Genomic DNA, 21,009 nt, shown 5'->3' on the forward strand with positions numbered 1-21,009 from the left:
TGCGGATAGCCGAAGCATAGGCTGCAAGTGAAGGAGCACAGGGTTGCTCGGAGGTGAATACCAAGGGACCAACAACTGATTTTTTGCGACCCATTTTTTCCGGCGTGACATGAAGCTTACTCTTCGTAGTGTTCGTAGCTGCAGTGGTCAATCCTAAAAACATGCGGTTAATTGATGAGCATTATTTCTCGATCTGAAAGGATCTGAAAGGTTCTGAACAATGATGAGCCCTTTCATCCAGCAATGCTTAGAAGTGATAGCGATCCCGGTAGCCTTTTTGGAGACGCGTCATTTTTGAGACAAATTGTAGGTAGAAAAAAAGACATCACTTCAAAATCTTAGTGACCCGGAAATGGGATTATTACGTCATGCGAAGGCAGCTCCATTTTAATGTTTACTACTAATGCAAACCTATAGGTACCTTTTTACAGAGTAATATTTTTGCTATAGAAGCAAACAATATTTCGATATAGAAGTAAATAGGAAAATTGTTGACCGCGTACACTAGTTTACGGTCACATGAGAGGGAACATCGAATAATTGAAGTTTCTCCCATCAGGTAGCACCACAGGCTATTTAACAATTTTCAATAAAGAAATAGAAATATAACTCCATTCCTCAAGAGAAAGACAGGGTTGGTTTGAGTCACTATGAGGGACAATCTTTCCATCCGCACAGTCATCTAATTTCATGTTCTGGACAATTGTCGATCTATTTACCTGCATTCTGCAACCACAATTGACGTTTCACCGATAGCATACGCTTGCACACGGCTTTTTCTCGAAATTGTTTCAAGACCTGGCGTGACTCTGGGGTGGAATACTTGACTGCCACGTATAATGATTATTTGGGTTCGATTCCTGCTGGTGCCTTGATATATATATTTTTTTACACTCGTCGGGTCAACGCTGCTGATGCCAGTTTTTTCTTATGCTCTCGAATTTAGGTTACCGATGTCTGTTTTCGCCGTTTCTGAGTACATATGAACACTCAATAAACAGTGACGCACGGCCACATACCACGGCCCATGGTACACGTGTACGTGCCGCACTGGTCGGGAGGATTGGGTTTGGCAATGTACAAGACGGGTTTTTCACGTTTTTCATGTCCTACATTACCCGCCAGGTTCTCTGACGCTCTTACGCTTCAACACTAAATTATGCTCCGATCGAATCCTCTTACGCTCCAATACTAATTTTGGTCAATCTCAAGTTTTAAAAATTTCGGCAGGTCCCCCGTACCAGGAAATTCCACGTTATGCGAAGCAAACGGAGGGAAGGTGACCATGTTGCAATTTTATTTATCGGGTGAAACGTCATGAAATGACGCTAAATATATGTACAAATGTAGCGCCCATAGACATACGTAGAAGAGTTGCAGATGTTTATATAACCAGTTGTTTGCACTTGCGCAACGATATCAACTGGAACATGCCTAGCAACCCCAGAAGCTGGTATGAAGCACTGATGCTCGCGAAAATGCTGGCCCTGGACACTGCTACATAAATTAACTTCAGCGCATGACACCTAATCACGATTGACGTTAACCCGACGTGACGGCTGTATCCAAGGAGCAGATATGCAATGTTTATAAGGTAGGCTTCCCTGCAACCACTATTCACGTTTCACGAATATTAGGGTCTATTTGAAAAGTAGTTGCGAGACCTGGCGTTGCTTTGTGATAAAATGCTTGGCTGCCACGCAGGATGCTTGCGTTGGATTCCTGCTATGACCCTGAAATTTATTATTTGCATTCGTAGGGGGCGGGGGGTGTCAACGCTGACTATGTCAGTTTTTTTTTTACTGACATTTATTCAATGTCTTCGTTGGGTGGACGCTACCGATGTCGGGTATTTCTTACCGCTTACGCGGTAACCAAAATTGCCCATGTGTGTTCACGTCGTTCCTGGGTATAGATACTAAGTGTCAATCACCTGTGGCACATACCCGCACACCAGCGGCACATACCCGCCCGTGGGTATGCGCAACGTTCTGGCGGGAAGGGTTTGACGAGGTACGTGACGGGATTTTGATGTTATTCACGCCTTGAACAGCGCGTCATATTAGTCAAACCATCTCACTCTCCCATGCTAATTTTGGTTCACGCCAAGTTAAGGCGTAAGCATAGATAGATAGATAGATAGATAGATAGATAGATAGATAGATAGATAGATAGATAGATAGATAGATAGATAGATAGATAGATAGACAGACAGACAGACAGACAGACAGACAGACAGACAGACAGACAGACAGACAGACAGACAGATAGATAGATAGATAGACAGATAGACAGACAGACAGATAGATAGATAGATAGATAGATAGATAGATAGATAGATAGATAGATAGATAGATAGATAGATAGATAGATAGATAGATAGATAGATAGATAGATAGATAGATAGATAGATAGATAGACAGACAGATAGATAGATAGATAGATAGATAGATAGATAGATAGATAGATAGATAGATAGATAGATAGATAGATAGATAGATAGATAGATAGATAGATAGATAGATAGATAGATAGATAGATACGTTCAAAGTACCTGCAGTTCATCAATATGGTTGATTGGGTGAGTTGGTGATTCATGACTGTTTTAAAATGAGAGCGCACTACTTAGACACGGACAGAAAGACAGGGACAACGCTTACTGCCAACTGAAAATTTATTCGGAAAACTATGCATTGTATACTTTCAGATGAAACGGCGTCATGGCACATACGATAAGACCAAATCACGGACCAAAATAACAAAACCGATAAAATCTATGTACGTCAGCTCAGCCCTACCAAGGCCTACTGTGCTTTCGAGTGCTTACTTAGCTCCTACGATATCTGCTACTGTCTAAAAATGTTATCTCCTTATCGGACAGAGCTATAGATGGACAGACCGACCTGCAGTTCGCTAAGAAACGCTTGTCATTCAATAAGCGGTGTGGTGTCTTCATATGACATAACACACCAAGTATGTCGAGGCAACAATGACAAAGATAAGTCTAAATATTGAAACGAGAACTAGCCTGTATGAGCCACGTATTGCTGGTCAACCTTTAAGGACCATAACCTCTTAAAAAAAAAAAAACAGCCCTTCGCGAAACGCTCAGCCCAGCCACAGCGAAAGCCGGAAGAGCGGCCTTTGAGAGCCTTTTCTATTCAAAACACAATTTAGGTAACTGCTACAAGCACTCCTGCTGGGTGCTCACTATGCCATAAATAATCATAATTTTTGTGTAATAGCCCGGCATTCACTATGCTATCCTTCGTCATTCTTCGGAGAACCGTGGTATCTGCTACACAATTGGAATGAGTTTTGTGCAATTTTTTATGCAGTGGCTGATGACGAAGAGAGAGAGAGAGAGAGAAACAACTCTATTTATCCCATCTTAAGGGAAAGGAGCTGCGAGAAGGCAAGCGATCCTACTCGCGGTAGGCCTCTTCTGCCACCTCAGCCCACCTCAGGATATCCTCCTGAAGGTCGGGGTTGTAGCTGCGCATGGCAACCTCCCACAGCTCCTGACTACTTATTTGTTTACGAAGGCCCGGGGGAGGGCAGTTATTTCGACATTGCCACATAATGTGGTCAAGGTCCGCTTTCCTTACCGTACAAAACTTACAGGAAGAATTTTGCCTGAAGTGGGTATGCGCCACAGTTGATGTGTGATCAAGAACAAGCTTTTGTAATGGGTTGGGGCATTGGACGACCCACACGTTACGCAATTCGCATTGTATGACGCTTGGTTGCTCCTTTGCTGTTCTGAGACACTTTATTGCTCATACTAAAGCAATTCGTTTCGCGACATCTGCCAGACAGGTTTGCTACGGAGTTTCAGGCACCGGCGTGGCTGTGTGGAAAAGTGCTGGGCTCGCACACGGGGGACGCCGGTCTAATTTCTGCTGTAACAGTTATGTTTTTACTACGAAGTTTCGTGCGATTTTCTTATTTCGTGTGGACTGCGGTGGCAGTGGCGGACAACTGCGGCACCGCACGCAACCCTCGTGATCGCATAGCAGCTTTTTTAGTTGTAGTGATCACTATTACAGTTTTCGCTGTAAAACGGAATGTCATCACTACATTGCACTCAGCAGCTGGACAACTTATATTACGTGGTAGTTTTTGCCACAGAAAACTGCACCACTCACGTAAAAGCCCTTCTCGTAATCTGTTGTCCGTTTAGTTGCTTACGATGTACCTTTATTTTCTTGATCGGTTACCACCTTCCATAAAATCTTACCAATCATCGTTTGGGACACGCAAACATGCTATGCAAATCGTATGCTAGATTTTAACAAACCACGAGACCCTAGTAGAAGACTTTATTTAGACTTGAGAGGCCACATGCAACGACATGCATGTACAAGCCTGGAAAAAAAAAGAAAGCTGTGGTTCAAGAGATTTTTTTCTTTTGTGTTAGAAGTAAAAAAGTCTTGTGTGAAACAGTAGACAGCCAGTCGCGTCGTCCACGGGCATGGTAGCTCCATCACGTGCTCTGGTGGTGTTTTCAAGACTGCTGTCGATGGTTACCGCAAAGCCGCTGTAGTCCAGACGCCCATCAATGTGCCAATGCCCTGCACATTTGTATGGGCATCAGAGGACATACATCGGCAGCAATACAGCTGTCCTTTGGTTCAGAGTGAGGCTTTAAGCTTCGCAGGTGATGAAAGTGATGATGAACGAGTCGTTGACCACGTAGCCGTTTTCCGGGTTCTCAATGTCGTCGAGTGTCATGATGGCCGTGTAGCCGATGCCCTCGTTCTCACCGTCCTTGGGGCGTAGAAAGCAGTGTTCCAGTTCTTTTCCCAGATCCTCGGGCACAATCTCGGCAATCTTGTGGTATGTGTTGTTCTTCTGGTCCACAATTACGAACGTACTGCGCCTCCTGTAAGGCCATTGCAGCGTTGGATCGTAGGGCCCCTTGGTGATGTACACGTACACGCTGAGGCAAATGTTACCCTTTTCGTCCTTCTCTGCAAAGTGTCCACCCAGGTACATCTTGTAGCCCTGAATCCCCACGTAGAAGTCATCGCTGAAGAAGGACTTTGACTTGCCCTCGAGCACCTGCTCCTTGATCTTGGAAAAGTTGTTGACTTGCCAGGCAAACTTGCTGGACCGGAAACGATCCTCTATGCTGTCTATTCGGCCTTTCAGGTAGCTCTGGATCTTCTCTATCTTGGTCACGATCCGCTTGTTCGCAATGGCCGAGTCCTCACGCATCTTCTTCATCTCATTCTTGACAGTGTCCTGAACAGCCCTTACTGTGCTCCGGATCGCCTCGAGCTCAGCAAAGTTCTCCTTGAGCCACTTCACCTCGCGACACACGTCGTCCAGCTTCTCACGCACTTCGCTGATCTGGCAGGCCTCGGCACCCGTGAAGATCAGCGTGCCGTCATCGGCCCGTCCAGCAAAGCCCGCCACGCCGGAGCCCTCGCCGGCCTCTTGCTGCTGCGGAATGGCGCTGGGCTGCTGCTGCAGGCTGCGCGAGCACTCCAGCTTCAGGTGTGCCGCAACATCCTGGTGCTTCATCTCCTTCATGCAGACGGCGCATTGGACGCTTTGGTGACCGCAACCACTCAGATGCTCCTTGAGGCCGTTGAGGGGACCGACGTGGTCACAGCCGTTGGCTTTGTTCGGGCAGGCGACGCGGAAACCTTTCAGAATGTCGGCGGAAGTCGTATCATGGTACACCTGGTCTTGCATGCTACGCTCGTTGTCAAAGGGACAGACGAACGTGTCGTCGTCTTCACGCAGCTTGCCGAAGCACTTTGGGCAGAAGAAGTGCGAGCACTTGGTCAGGTACAACTCCGAGGGCACCGCACCACAGAGCGAGCAGATGCGGTAGATGGGCACCTCCTGCTGGAACTCGATGCTCGTGTATTCCCCCACGAAGGGAAAGCCCGTTAAGAAGCGGCTCGCCGTCATGTTGACGCGTGGTGTACCCGCTGATCTCGAGGTTCGCTCTGAGCGTCGTCAACTGCGCCGGTGGTCCGGAAAGAACGACGAGGTCCGCCTCGCTCTTACCGATGGACACCGAATGCGCCACGTTCCAGCCCCCACGAGCTGGGCGCGCTGCAACGCCGTCTTCATTCTCTTTTCAGAAAACGCTTCGTGATTTCCCTAATCCCGACCGGCACACTTTTTGTGAGTGCCTGTGACAGCGCAGTCACCCGGAACACCAAAAGCTCCAGTTTTACCCCCAAGGGAACGTGAAAATTGCCCTGATCATGGCCAACGCGCCTCGAGCGGGACCAAACACCACATGCGCGACGAAATCATCATCATGAAGTTGTCTATTCATTATGTACGTACGTTCTTTCCTGATGCGTGCAGGCTCAACCATTATTGAAGAGGTTTAATTTGCTAGGAAAACACAATAGAAGTTAACATGATTGAAGCTGGGACCTTGCAGCGTAGAAAACAGAATGGCTTCACTGCAGCAACAAGAAAACAACGCGGCAAAGCACCCTGTTTCGTGCACGACGTACTCTGCCATTTTTCGGAGGCTTATGTGCACTTGCGAATTTCACCATGTATTGATTTTGAAGTAGCGATTTAGCTCAAGAACTTCCTGCAGTTTTCTTTAGAACTACGAGAAAGGACAAAGGCACAATGCTCGTGCTCCCGAAACACAGTCTCCAAAACGAAACCAATGTACTGCGTACTTCACCCTGCCTTGCAGTTCTTAAAACATCAAATGAAAAAAAAACACGTAAACTTTAAAGTTATGAAGAAATTATTCAAGTTGTTTGTCGCAGTGGTTATAGCTGGTGTCAGTAAAAGTTTTGAAAGATTGAAGAAAGGCGCAACTATATTAAAGCAATCCATTGGAAGCCAATCCAATCTGAGATAGGCCAACAACAAGCAATTCAAGGCCCGTCTGCACGCAATGGCTGGACTGGGGTTGCCGAAATTCAGCCGAAATGCAAACACCGTCCTGAGTCCAGGTGATCTGAGCGACGTGGAACGTCTGGAGGACTTCCAGGAAGCGGACTTCAGAGGCATGACGCTCTCGCTGAGTCAAGAAACGACCGACGCCGTATCTCCGATGCAGCCACCGGCAGACCAGCGCGGCGTCGATGTTTCGTGCCTAGGCTCCAGCCGTTGTCGAGCAGGTTAGATTCGATTTATTTGCCCATAGCTCGCAGAATTGAGTGCCAAGCCTAACTCGTAGCGTTCCGCAGCCATTTCGCATATTTCCCATCCTACCACACTTTATTGTGGTTTGGACAGTTAGTGGGATCGCTATGCGCACTAGGCAACTTTCGCTTTCCCTTGTCGCAGTATCTCAGTAGCTTTGAAGCTTGGCTAGGGAAAAGCGCCCGAGTAACGAATCTCTAGAAACTGGCCAGCTAAAACGCGAGCTGCCGTGCAGCGGAGATAGCCGCAGTATCAGTGTTGTGCTTGCCGTTCAAAGCAGCAGCGCGCTTTGGGCTAGAGTTTGGTTGCTACACCACTCAGGCAGATTGCTTGCACTGTCTTCAGTGTTCTTGGTGCGTGGAGATCGTATTAGCACCCGCCGTTGCAGCCTATCGGCACGAGTGTAGCGCCGCTAAACTCAGGGACGTGGGTTCGAGTTCCGTTGTCGGCAGCCGCATGTAGATTGGCGTAAATGCAAAGTGACCACTTTAACGTACAGAGGTACGTTAAAGAACCCCAATGTGTCATGTGAAACCGTAGCCATTTGCAGTTATATATTGTGTTGTTGCCCCGTAAATTCCTGGGATTTAAATTGACAATAATTGATTGCATCGGCTGATCTTTCAGGCACTGCGGCGTGCAACCATTCACATTTGCTTACCGCGCTTGAAGGCCGTCTCGATGAGACTACTCAGTAATGGCGTCCACATTCAGCATACCGTGCCTCGACGTCACGGATAAAGTATCGAGCCAGTGATTGTTTCGCTGATTTAGCGCCGCACCATATCCGCCGCGTCGGCTGCCGGCGCAGCATTTTCCGCAATGCGCACGGCGTCAGCATCTCATGTTTTCCTCGTGCGCTGGACTCCTCTCCATATGCGTGCTTTGAGCAAACGCTGTCAGCGCGCAGGTGGTTTCAAGCAGCCGATTGTCGCTCTGCAAAGAAGCGACCCCCCTCTTCCTTCGCGATGTGTGTCAGCTGCTGTGACCGCTACCTATGTTCTATCAGAGTGTTTGCGGATTCAGTGTCCTACTCAAGTTACAAGAGCTAAATCCAACGAGGAAGCAGTTCAGCGTAAGATATTGAGGCTTGAAGTTATAAAAAACTTACATTAAGGTTTGCATTGAGCATATGGTCCAGTTTGTGCATAGCCCTTAGGGGAAACTGAAGGAGTTCTGAATTCAATCAAACACCATGTTTAGGAAGGATCGAAATTATTGTCCACAATTTCATCATTTTTCCGTAGTTGCAGCAGCAGGAGTTCCAGAACACGTGAAATAAGCGCTCCGAAAGTGTGGGGGTCAAAACATACTTCACCTTCATTTCCTGTGGCCCAGAGCCGCTCATTAGGTGCGTATTGCGTTCGGTTTAGCTGAGTGTCGCTTACACTCAGCCAAGTGCAGATGTAGAGTCTCGAGACAGTTTAGGTACGATAGTACAGGGGACTCCATAGATTTCGTGTTCTTAACAATCGCTTTTTGATGAGACGTGACCAGCTTGGCTGCAAAATGATTCAAATTCTTTATTTCTGCCTTGTAGGGGTACAGACAGTGGAGGCGCAGAAAAAGCTGTCAGAGACAGCTTGACAAAGCCGCGACACCCTTTTGCTTAGCAGCAGCTTCACAGCAATGTTCATTAAACAACAGTATTAACATAGTGTAATGGCAAATAAACAATAATCGACAAATACAAAAGAGACTCTAAAAGATATTATAAAATAGAGTAAAAAAAAAAAAAAAAAAAAAAAACTAAGCTTACATATTAACGTACATGGCACGCAAAGTATTCTTTGACGAACTGAAGAGATCAAAACCACTATGTAAATATGAATTTAGAAGGGAAGGAAGAGTAAATTGCAGGCGTTGTCGACCTAAGTTTATTCTGGGTGTCGGCACAACCCAAGACTCTCCATGCCTTGTCATAAATGTCATTTTTCGTGCATGCAAATCGGCAAGGTATCGTAGATGGTTTATATTTTTTAGAGTTTCGAGTTGAAACCTGACACTCAAACGGAATTTGTACAAGTTCTCGATCTTTATTACATTACTTTGCAAAAAGAGATCTGCACTGGGCGAGTGCCAAGGTACATTATGAACATGACGAAGGAATCTCTTTTGCAGAATGTAGATACGCTGAAGACAGCCAGGAGTAGTCGTGCCCCAGACTAAGTGGCAATAGTTTAAATAAGAGTAAAAAAGGGAATTGTACAATAGTAGTTTTATTGGTTTTGGGAGAACGTATTTGAGCCTGCCTACGATCCCAGTTATTTGAGCCAGTTTCGTTGAAATGTGATCCACATGCTGTTCCCAAGACATGGAGGAGGAAAAAACCACTCCGAGGCACTTAAATTGTTCAACCACATCTATACATCGTGAGTTCAGTTTAATGCCGAAGGAAAAAGGAACTGGTTTATTTTTAGGGCGGAATACGACAGCTTGTGTTTTCTTCTCATTGATACGCATGCACTTGGATTCTGACCATTTTTGTAGCTCACTCATGGTATCATTGCAATCCCGAACAAGGATATCAAGATTATTTCCAGTAAAAAAGATGCTAGTATCATCAGCATAGATGATAAATTTAGCAGTGGTGTTGATATTGCAAATGTCGTTAAGATACATATTAAAAAGCAATGGTCCTAATATACTGCCCTGTGGAACGCCACAGGTAACAGACTTTAGTTCAGATTTTATGTTGTCAATGCAAACAGCCTGTTTTCTATGCGATAGATATGATTTCAGGAGCAACTGCGCCTGTCCACGAATACCATAACATTCTAAGTTTTGCAGGAGTATAGTGTGATTGACAAGATCAAACGCCTTCGAGAAATCTACGAAGATACCAATAACGAAGGCTTTCTTTTCAAACTGTGTTAATATATATTCCTTTTGTTCGAGTAGTGCTAGTTCAGCAGATTTATTTTTACAAAACCCAAATTGATTTGGTGATAGTAGGCTATGTTTATTAATAAAATTATACAACCTAGTATATAACACTTTCTCAAAAACTTTCGAAAATATTGGAAGTATGGATACTGGTCTATAATTACCTAAATCATTGCGATCTCCTTTCTTATATAGAACCGTTACTTTAGCAACTTGCATTTGTTTAGGAAATGTACCGGTATCTAAACATAGGTTAAATATGTCTGCAAGAGTAGGCGCAATGACGGCGGCAACATGTTTCACAGGTCTCACTTGAATGCCATCTATGTCACAGCTATGACTGTTTTTAAGGTTTTGTAACACTGCTATAACTTCTTCTGTTGTAACAGGGCTCAGGAATATTGTATCATTATTAAAAGAATTAATGTATTTATTAGAATCATCGGACGGACTGTTATGGGCGAGAGTTGTAAAAAAGTTGTTGAAAACTTCCGCCAGTTCTACTCCAGATATATCTTTATCATTTAGCTTTAACATACGTAGGGAAGCCTGTGGTTGCTCCCGTCTAAGTAAGAGATTTAATCTTGACCACAGCAAATCATGGCGACCGTTTTTAACTTCAAGTAAGGTAGAGTAGTATTCCGCTCGTGCCTTACGCAATTTTTTTGTTAGCCTATTCCTGTATTTCTTAAATACCTTGAGGTCATCAGCTGAACGCGTATTTAAGAATACTTTGAACAGCTTATCTTTCGTTTTAATTTCTTCGCGTAATTCAATAGTTACCCAAGGTTTGCGCGTTTTGCGTTTTAATCCGCGCACTTTTAGTGGGAAGCAGGAATGATAAAGCTGCTTGAATACGTAGAGAAACTTATCGTAGGCCTCATTTGCATCATTTGAAAGGCCGGTGCCATCCCACTGAACTTGTGTTATTGAGTTGTAAAATAAACTCAGGGTTTGGTTTGTTATACGCTGATATGCAGCTTTTTCTTGCCAGTACTTTACCGCTGGAATCTTATTTATACTTAAGAACACCGGAAGGTGGTCGCTGATTGCGCATGTTATTACACCTGTTGCAGCTATTGGTTGAGATGAGTTCGTAATAAGCAGATCAAGAAGAGACGCACCCTCTGGTGTAACCCTTGTTGGAATTTTTATAAGGTTAACGAATCCGTTCGAAGCCAGAGTTGTGTTAAAATTCATAGCAAAATAATTATCCTTCAACAAATCAATATTAAAATCCCCACCAGCTATTAATGTGTATTTACTGTCCGTTATAAATGAAAGGAAATTATCGTAAAACTGGAAAAACTTGAGCGCATTTCCCTTAGGGGGACGATAGCACACCGAAAACACGAACTGACCAGTACAGACTGATATGATTTCAAAATCATCAGTAATCAGAGAGTACGAGTCCAGCTTATCGCATTCTATATTGTTAGACACCAGCAAAGCAACTCCACCTCCTCGCTGGCTGGAGCGGTTCAGAGAATAAGTTTTATAGTGAGTCATCGTAAAGGTGTCAGAATCATTGGTGCTCCAAGTTTCAGTGAGCATGACCAAAGAAAAAGTAAATGAAAATTCACCGAAAAATTCCTCCAAACACATGGTCTTGTTTTTTACAGAGCGTACATTTAAGTGAATGGCTTTAAACGATGTTGGCTTAGTAGTACATGAAGTAATTTTATTAAGATCACTCGGAAGAAAATAACTCATGTGCTCCATCGTGATTACATTTCAAAAGAAAACAAAGCATTCAACGTGAAGCACTATAGGTGCTCTAAGTCGCTCTTTCCCTTCACATGCACAGCATTCACTCCCTCGCTTTTCCGAACGAGAACTTTTCCGTTGAGATACCAAACAAACTTGTAGCCTTTATCTTTGGCGCATTCTTTCGTTGCTTGGAGCAGTTCTCTATTGCGGCGTGTCAGATTTTCTTGCATGAAAATTGGTGGGTGGCTATCCTTAAGGTTCTTTTTATTCCTGATCCACTGGTCCCTTATCGCTTGCTTTGTAAAGCGGACAATGATGCCTGGCACCTTGCCATGTTTTGCAGGAATTCGATGAACATTCGCAACATCCGATTCCATTAAGTGAGGCACTTGAAGTTTGTCAGCTACGTCATTTAATGTGACCATAAGATTCTCATTTGCTACTTCTCTAATACCATGCAGTTCCAAGTTTAGCTGCCTGCTTCTAAATTCAAGGTCATGCATCTCTTTTTCAAGTTGGGCACAGGTTACTTGATTTAGGTCATCTTTTTTTTCAAGCTCAGACACCTTTTTTTTTATGTCTTTTAAATCGGCTTCTTGATGGCAGAACTTTTGCTCAAATTCATCGAACTTTGTAGATATGAAGGTAAGAGACTCTTCAATGCTTTCAACTTTTTTTGTCAGGGGCATCAGCCGTTCTAACTTCTGGTTAATTGACATGAGGGCAAGCTTAATTTCTGTTTCAGAATCATTACTGTCTTTACTGCACATGTTGCCACCACTAGCACTTCTACACGACGGACACTGCCATGATTTCTTTGCGGCCTCGTTCTTTGCCTTGAACGACTTTTCTGTTAGGCCAGCGCATTTTCCAAAGTGATAACCGTTCTCGCACTTACAACATTCCACAAAGGGCTCGTCAGGAGAGATGAGCAGATTACATGTGTTACAAGAAAGAGACATTGTTTCAAGTGTAGCTATGCAACCACAATACGGTGCCCAGCGGTACACAAGCAAAACCAATAGCAGCAGCAGCGACAGCAGCAGCAGTAGAAATACTATTGCAACTGAATATTATTGAACACAGTAACACTAACCTGCAAAAAGAGCAGTTTTTGAGACGATGTTCACGGCTTGCTGCCGCTGCTGCTAAGTGGTGGGCGGGTCACCGTGCTCCGCTTTTCTTGTGCCGAGCTGGCTAGATGCGCATGTGCAGAGACGACTTGCGGGTGAATCCTCGTCCCAAGGGCAGATCCACGTGAAATTCGCAGAAGCGGTCCGGCGAAACACTTCTTGCACTCCGTTCACTGCGGGTCCGGACGTAGACGACACTGCAAAAAGAGCAGTTTTTGAGACGATGTTCACGGCTTGCTGCCGCTGCTGCTAAGTGGTGGGCGGGTCACCGTGCTCCGCTTTTCTTGTGCCGAGCTGGCTAGATGCGCATGTGCAGAGACGACTTGCGGGTGAATCCTCGTCCCAAGGGCAGATCCACGTGAAATTCGCAGAAGCGGTCCGGCGAAACACTTCTTGCACTCCGTTCACTGCGGGTCCGGACGTAGACGACACTGCAAAAAGAGCAGTTTTTGAGACGATGTTCACGGCTTGCTGCCGCTGCTGCTAAGTAAATGATGGTGAAACAAAGCATATGCTCCTTCACCCTCTGCTCATATTTCCTAAGCAAAGCAAGAAGCGTGTTTCATGTTCCGAGTGCTTCGTGAGCAAGCATTCTTTCTTATCTTCAAACATGGCCTCTGTGATTAATACATGACGTGACGTTTTCGGAACCAATCGAGGAGGCCACGCTTCAGCAGTGCTGCAGTTGCAAATGACGCGGCATACCGAGAATGACGTCATCTCAAGAAGCCCGGTGGCCACAGCCTCTACCTTTTCCTCGGAAAAGGGCTATGTGCATTCCCTTTTGAGAACTCGCATCGCTTCTCGAATTAAGGAGGGATCAAACCCTCTTTACATGCTCCGAAGTAATGTTTTTTAGATAAGTGCTTCAGCTTCCCTTTAACGAATGAACCACTCAACAGGATGAAGGACAAAAGAGAGTTCTCATGTGTGCCCCTTCTGCTTTTTCTCTTTGTCTTTCTGACAGGTTCATTACCTTAGCATGAAAAAAAAAAAAAAATGTCCCATGAAATTGAAGCCAATGTGGAAAGCAATCAGTGATTTTTCGTTGATGTATACCTGTTACTCATGTCGTTCATTTGCCATAGGGGCGTTTGATGGCCATGAATGCACGAATTTCTCTACCAGCCATGGTAGCCTAGTGTCTATGTTCTTGAAAGTGTGAAAATATGGGTGGGATTCCCAGTCATGGCAGTGTCCATATTTCGATGAATTTTAAATGTAACGACATGCCAATTTTTGCAGTTCGTGCAAAAATATGTGTAAAAATTAATCCAGAGCAGTCATGCCTGGAAATCCTATTGTGGTGCTGCTATGTATAATCTCAGATTAACTGATTGATTGCACCCAAATTTGAGTATACGGGCCTACAGCATTTTCACCTCCATTTAAAATACAGCCGCCGCAGCGAGGATTTGATCCTGTGACCTGCGGGTCAGCAGCCAAGCACCTTAGCTACTACGTCCTTGGCGGGGCTGTATATTCTAAGGAATAAATTCTCAAGTGTTCACTTTTTCTGCGTGGGACTTCAAGATGGCCTTCAGACATTTCTCTTACTCTGTCTTTTGTGATTTCCAAGCTCTTAGTTCTTTCTTAGATACACCAAGATAACTAGGTTTTTTGTACTTGTGTTAAATGTCGGGATTTGTTGCACTCATTAAAATTATTTTGTTGTTATGAGTTGACAGAGTCGCGAAGCCATTGAAACTTCAAAGGAAAAATATTAAACAGGCAAACGTTTGGCTTGTTATTGCCCTGCTGACAGAACTGCCATGCCTGCAGCTCCTATAAAATTAGATTTTCTTTTATCTATTTTTTCAAGCCCCACAATGTGCAAAAAGGACGTCCTTACAGCTGTGCCTTTTTAACTCGTATGCGACAGTCGGCTGGTTGCGGCTTTTCATCATCGTGAGCGAATATTTGCAGTTTGATAAACATGTTTCTTTCTTTTTGCTTTAAAACCTGCTTTATTTCTGGTCAGTGCTCCTGTGTTTGCTTCTTTTCGAGGTTTTAGTGTCGATAAGTTTTCAACAAGTTTTAAACTGCAGTTGGATTACTCTGGTTTCTTGTCACAAAAAGCAGGCACTCCTATGTAGTCTGTAAAGGCTGTTGATCAATAGCAAGAAGCCTAGAGCAAGATAGAGGCTTAATTTGATGAAACAAACAGGGAATGCCACTTGAGCCAACATTTACATGACGGGACATATCTTTTCCTTGTCCTTGTCTCAGTAATTTCTCAGTGGTTCATGCGAATGGCTGGCGAAAGCTCTACTCACTTTTGAGCAAGTCGTTCGTCCATCATTCTGATTTTGGGTCTTGATTTGTGGGGTGAGCTGTTCGCATCAAATCTACTTCTCATTGTCACTGTAGTCGGGCATGTCTAGCTTTTTTGTTTTAAAATTGCTCTATGAAATATTTTGTTCTCCAATTGTCCTTGGACATTTGCACTGTTAGTACTTAGTACATTGTGGAAGACCCTTTTGTCGCATCATTAAAACTAAGTCAGTGAATCGTGAAATTGTAATCTCAAGCAGCATTGGGGTCCTTCAGGTAAGTGAATGTCTGTGAGTGCTTAAATACATTGCAGCGGTTTAGCAGTGTACATGTGCAAAATCGAATGCGTCATGATAGTAGAGGAAAACAAGCAATGTAAGTCTCATTAAAAGAAGAGATATTTATTAGGTACTATATACCAGATACAAGAAGTCAATAAGAACATGCATTTCAAAGTGTTGGGCAACATTAATAAAATATGCACTACTGCATGTGTACTGTGCTCACAAATTGAATGCGACATCAAAAACTTTTGTATAAGGACTATTATATCTAATTGATTGTAATAACTGCATCATGTCTCTCATCTGTCATCAAGTCTGGCCGCTAATTGTTTTGTAAGTGTTTCAGCGGTAACAAAACTCATATGAAACTTGCTGAACATGGTGAAAATAAATAAGCATGCAATATTTAGCTCTGGATTGTGTGCTTCCAATCCGTTTGCACTGTACACATTATCTAAATACTTCAGAGCTACGAATGAAATTGATGCAAAGAGTTTGTGTCAACAAAAATCAACTTTCAGTCAAATTAGAGCAAATTTATTGTTCGTTCTGAGATATGCTGGTGTCTTTCCTAGGGCTTTGATGTTCTGTAAGCTTATTTAATGCAAAAACAAAAAGACTGTTAAAAATGTTATGTTGGTACATCTCAAGGCAGGCTACAAATAGTGAAAGTAGGAGTGTGGCAACACAATGCCTTTGTGTTGTGGTGTCTTTCTTTTTGTCCTTGCATCATTATTTAATTGTTTAACCATCTGAGGCACTGTCTGACATGTCTATTCTGATCTCTCTTATCAGACGCAGGCAGCCTGGATGGGAATTCTGGTAGCGCTGCTGAAAATGTATCCACCGCATCGTCGTCGAGCATTGCGCGGCAGTTTTCACGAGAGCTGTCAGAGGAAGAGACCAAGGAATACTTCTCAGTGCGGGTGAGTGCTGCTATAGTATTTGCATCTAAGTACACAGACACGTTAAAGTCTATGGCGAGGATATAATTGTCACAGTTTAGGTTGAAGGCATGCAAAAAGTATTCGTTGTGTGAACGGGTGCAGGTGTGGCAAAGCGAGGCTGTAGTACAGGGTGGGTTGGGGGGGTGTGTTAAATTGCTTCTTTCCAGCAACCTAATTATTTGTGTGTGTGTACACATAAGCACGCATGAGCCTGTACAAAGGGTGATCGAACTCCCCTCCTCCCATCCTGAAAAAACTTCTCTCCTGAACTGTAGGTGTTACAGGCAGGAGAGTCAAGGACAGAGAGAGAGAGAAAAGACTTTATTCGACGCAATGGGCTGGCAATTTGGTCTCAGTGGCTTTAGGTTGCGGCTTGTAGTCTCTGGACACGGACGGCATCCCCGGCCTGCCGGACGGCCCAGAGTTGGTCGTTCAGCTTTGGGCTTTGGAGGGCTGCCTCCCAGCGGCAGTGATGCTGCTGAAGAAGGTCGCCCGCAGCTCCCGTAGCCGGGGCGGCGGCAGGAAGGAGTAAGCTTGAGGCTCCTTGCGATTTGGTATTGACGGCCGCTATAGGCGCATCGCGAGATTGGTAGCGTTTTCACGACTGTCGTCTCCGGCACATTCCCAGAGCATGTGGTTCAGCGTTGCTCTGTGCCCGCACGCTTTACACATATCGGTGTGGTATAGGTTTGGGTGGAGGTGGCGTAGAACGACCGTGCTAGGGTAGGAGTGGGTTTGGAGTAAAGCTTGTTTAATTTCTCGTGCGGTAGCGGGAACCTACGCCTTTCGACACCATAGTGCTGGGTGATGTCACAGAACGTTGTAAGACGATCACCCCATGACCATTCTGAATCTTGTTGCTGCGTGCCTATCAAAGTGTCCTGATCCAGCAGATGCATCACCCCACTCTCGGAGTCAGAGGCGGCGGCCACGTAGTGGGCCGCGGCTCGGCGAGTGAGACCTCGAGCCGGGGTGTGGGCCGCCTCGTTCCCTGCGAGCGGAATAGTGGTGTGTGACGGGGTCCATAGGAAAAAACCGTTGGGGTGTGGGGTTGTGAGCGCGACCTTGAGTCTCCATCTCCGCACATTTGAAGGATGCATGCCGCTTCCCGCGAGATACGGCCGCGCGCGAAACTGCGTACTGCCGCCTGCGAGTTGCTTATCACAATCTCTGCATGCGGCGCTGCGGCGAGGGCTAAGGCTATCGCGGCTTGTTCGGCTGCCTCCGCGTATCCCGTCGTCACCGTGGCACTCGCGAGGCATTTGCCCTGATGGTCAACGAGCTCAGTTGCGAGGGCTCTTCTCTCTTCTCCATATCTCGCGGTGTCTACGTATACCACGTCCGTACTGTTACAAAACTTCTTTTGAAGCTGTCTAGCACGCTCGTTACGTCGTCCGATGCGGTGCGTCGGGTGCATATTCCTAGGAATCGGCGGAACGATAAAGCGGTTGCAGACTGAGGCAGGGACCTCCACCTTTTCTCCTTGCTGAGCGTGATATCTGATGCCCAGCGACTCAAGGATGTGTCGACCCGTCTTTGATTTGGTTAAGCGTTCATATTGTTACGAGTGACTGTATTTATTTACAGATGAGGTGAAAAGGCGTTGTGAAATAGCAGCGTACTTCTGAGACAGGCCAAGAACGCTTCCACCTAACCACACAGTCCAGGCGCCGCTCCACTACTCTTCTTCTTCTTCCGCGCCCCGTAGGCTCGCACATCTTCGTTTCATTTCCCCTGGCGGCAGACGAAGCTCGCTGAGCGAGTTAAATAGGCCTATGATGGTACTGTTTGAGGCGGGCTACGTGAACAACTTGCGTAGTGCGCGAACGCCGGTTATTGGCTGTGACTCGGGCGACAACGTAATTCAAGTCACTGAGACAAGTGACTATCACGAATGGGCCGGAATAGTTTGCTAAAAACTTCCGGTACGATCCTTTTCTACGAACAGGAGTCCACAGCCACACGTGGTCACCAGGAGAAAACTCTACGGGGATATGCTTGGCATCGTAGCGACTCTTGCTGTGTTCTTGCGAAGACAATGTTTGAAGGCGCGCTAGTTGACGTGCTTCTTCAGCGCGACACAACGTCTGAGCGATGGACAGATCTTCCTGATGCGAGAAAGGTAATAGAATGTCCAGGAAACTCTGTAGATTTCGTGCGTAAAGCAGAAAGAAGGGCGAATGTCCAGTCACTTCATGCTTGGCGCTGTTGTAAGCGTAAGTAACAAATGGTAAGACGGCGTCCCAGTTCCTGTGGTCAGCATCACCGTACATCGATAACATATTCGTGAGAGTTTGATTTGTTCTCTCAGTGAGACCGTTAGTTTGCGGATGGTAAGGGGTGGAGTGGCGATAAGAGGAGCCACAGAGGCGCAAAACTTCTTCAACCACATCGGCCATAAATTGTCGTCTACGGTCACTGATGACAACCCGTGGAGCACCGTGACGCAGTATGACCCGTTGTAACAGAAAAGAAGAAACAGCGGCTGCTGTGGCCGATGTCAGTGCGTCCGTTTCTCTATAACGCGTTAAATAATCCACGCACACTATAACATATCGGTGGCCCGATGGGGTCTTAGGAAGGGGTCCGAGCAAGTCAATGCCGACTTTTTCAAAAGGGGATGTCGGTGGAGGGATGGGCTGCAAATAACCTGCCGGGGCAGTGGTGGATGGCTTGTGGCGCTGACATATAGAGCAGCTGGTGACGTACTGTTTTGTGGTCTTCCACATTTTCGGCCAGTAGAACCTCTCACGTTGTCGATGCAGCGTACGTGTGAAACCGAGATGACCGGATGTTATGTCATCGTGCGCAGAACGAAGGACGACCTGGCGCAGGCTTTCCGGCACCACTAGAAGCAACGGGAGGCCATCGGGTGAATAGTTTCTTTTATACAGCAAGCCATTTGAAATATTAAAGTGCTTGTCGACGGAGTTATGTGCAGCTTTGAGCAAAGGTTTCAGAGTAGGGTCGCGCTGCTGTTCACGTTTGAAGCTGCTGGTATCTGGGAAGTCGGACGAGACAGAAACTAAATAGTCATCAATGTCATTGTCGTCAGCATTGGTGTGTACTGAAGGAAGGCGGGATAAGCAGTCGGCATCTGTGTGACATCGTCCGCTCTTATAGGTAACAGAAAAGCTGTACTCTTGGAGACGCAACGCCCAACGAGCCAGCCGGCCAGACGGCTCACGAAGTCCCACAAGCCAGCATAGTGAGTGGTGATCGGTCACTATTGTGAACTCTCGGCCATGTAGATACGATCGGAACTTCTGAATGGCGAAGACGACTGCTAAGCACTCGAGCTCGGTGACGGTGTAGTTCGTCTCTGCTCTGGTCAGTGTCCGACTGGCATATGCTACGACGTGCTGGCGACTGTTGCAGAGTTGGACCAGCACAGAACCAACACCTAGCCCACTAGCATCAGTATGAAGTTCAGTCGAAGCATCAGGATCAAAATGCTTTAGGATGGGTCCTGAAGTCAATAAAAACTTCAGCTGTTGAAATGCAGCCTCACATTTATCATCCCACAAGTACGATGTGTCTTTTATGAAGAAGGGACGTCAGTGGGGAGGCAAGTTGTGTGAAGTTCTTAACAAATTGGCGGAAATATGAGCACAGACCCAGAAAACTTCGCAGGTCCTTCACTGTTTATGGTGGTTGAAAGTTGCGAACCACTGCGGTCTTCTGTGGGTCTGGTCGCACGCCTTCTTTATCCACGAGAAAGCCTAATACGAGGGCTTGACGTTCTCCAAAATGACACTTCTTTGAGTTTAAAACAAGGCCAGCTTCGCGTAAGCATTCAAACACAAGCGACAAGCGGTGGTTATGCTCTTGAAAAGTCTTGCCGTAGATAATCACGTCATCTAAATAGCACATGCAAATTTCCCATTTTAGTCCACGGAGTACTGTATCCATAAATCACTCGAATGTCACTGGAGCATTGCACAAACCAAAGGGCATAACGTTGAACTCAAAGAGACCGTCTGGTGTTACGAAGGCTGTCTTCTCTTTATCTGAGGGATGCATAGGAATTTGCCAATACCCAGAACGCAAGTCAACAGAAGAAAAATAGGAGGCAGAATGCAGGCAGTCCACGGTGTCATCTATACGTGGCAAAGGGTAGACGTCTTTTTTTGTGATGGCATTTAGGCGACGATAGTCTACGCCGAATCTCCATGAATTATTCTTTTTCCTCACTAGAATGACAGGAGCTGCCCATGGACTACACGATTCTTGTATGACGCCCTTCTTTAGCATGTCTTCATCTTGCTCAGCGATGACTTTCCTTTCGGAAGGCGAGACACGATAGGGCTTCTGGCGTATTGGTGGTAATTGGCCTGTATAGATGCAGTGTTCAGTACGTGAAGACGGTGGTGTAACGGTAGAGGTCTCGTCTTGGGCAAAGTCGAAGACTGAGGCGTAGCGTGTGATCACTTCCTGCAGCAGCGACCGTTCAGTTGATGGAAGTGACTTGTTAATCATACGGTCAATGCTGGCAGAATAGTCGCGGTACGAGTTGGCGCGGGGTTTCTTTACATCCACCGACAGTTGGAGTGACCGTATGGTAACAGTACTTTGCTTTTGAAAGCTTGCCAATTTAAGTCCTGCAGGCAGATATATGGGCTGCGCGGAAACGTT

General features: G+C 45.7%; 2 protein-coding genes and 1 long non-coding RNA gene across 6 annotated transcripts in view; 1 reads left to right on the forward strand and 2 right to left on the reverse strand.

The window, feature by feature from the left end:
- Positions 1-4,306: 4,306 nt before the first annotated feature.
- On the reverse strand, positions 4,307-6,210 carry LOC119159949 (TNF receptor-associated factor 5). The gene has a single exon (XM_037412737.2). The coding sequence runs from the start codon at positions 5,923-5,925 to the stop codon at positions 4,648-4,650; it is 1,278 nt and encodes a 425-aa protein (XP_037268634.1). The 5' UTR covers positions 5,926-6,210; the 3' UTR covers positions 4,307-4,647.
- A 644-nt stretch (positions 6,211-6,854) lies between these two features.
- Positions 6,855-21,009, forward strand: part of LOC119171479 (tumor protein p63-regulated gene 1-like protein) — a 54,791-nt gene continuing 40,636 nt past the window's right edge. For 2 of the 4 annotated variants that reach the window (XM_075890284.1, XM_037422283.2), the window contains exons 1-2: positions 6,855-7,115; positions 16,223-16,353. In XM_075890284.1, the coding sequence (XP_075746399.1) occupies positions 6,890-7,115; positions 16,223-16,353 (357 nt within the window). In that variant the 5' untranslated portion in view covers positions 6,855-6,889. Of the gene's footprint in view, positions 7,116-7,157; positions 8,216-16,222; positions 16,354-21,009 lie in introns of those variants that run through there. The other 2 variants (XM_075890283.1, XM_075890285.1) reach the window with 2 other exon arrangements.
- LOC142803940 (uncharacterized) lies at positions 10,769-13,356 on the reverse strand. The gene is made up of 2 exons (XR_012894378.1): positions 13,139-13,356; positions 10,769-13,066 (listed from the first exon to the last, which is right to left on the reverse strand). It is a non-coding gene; the product is annotated as an uncharacterized LOC142803940 (long non-coding RNA).

This window comes from Rhipicephalus microplus, chromosome 3, assembly GCF_043290135.1.
Source record: "Rhipicephalus microplus isolate Deutch F79 chromosome 3, USDA_Rmic, whole genome shotgun sequence".
NCBI classification, from domain to species: Eukaryota; Metazoa; Arthropoda; class Arachnida; order Ixodida; family Ixodidae; genus Rhipicephalus; species Rhipicephalus microplus.

What these genes read in the sequence shown, in the direction of transcription:
- LOC119159949 (XM_037412737.2), bottom strand. Translation starts at nt 5,925, where the DNA reads ATGACGGCGAGCCGCTTCTTAACGGGCTTTCCCTTCGTGGGGGAATAC.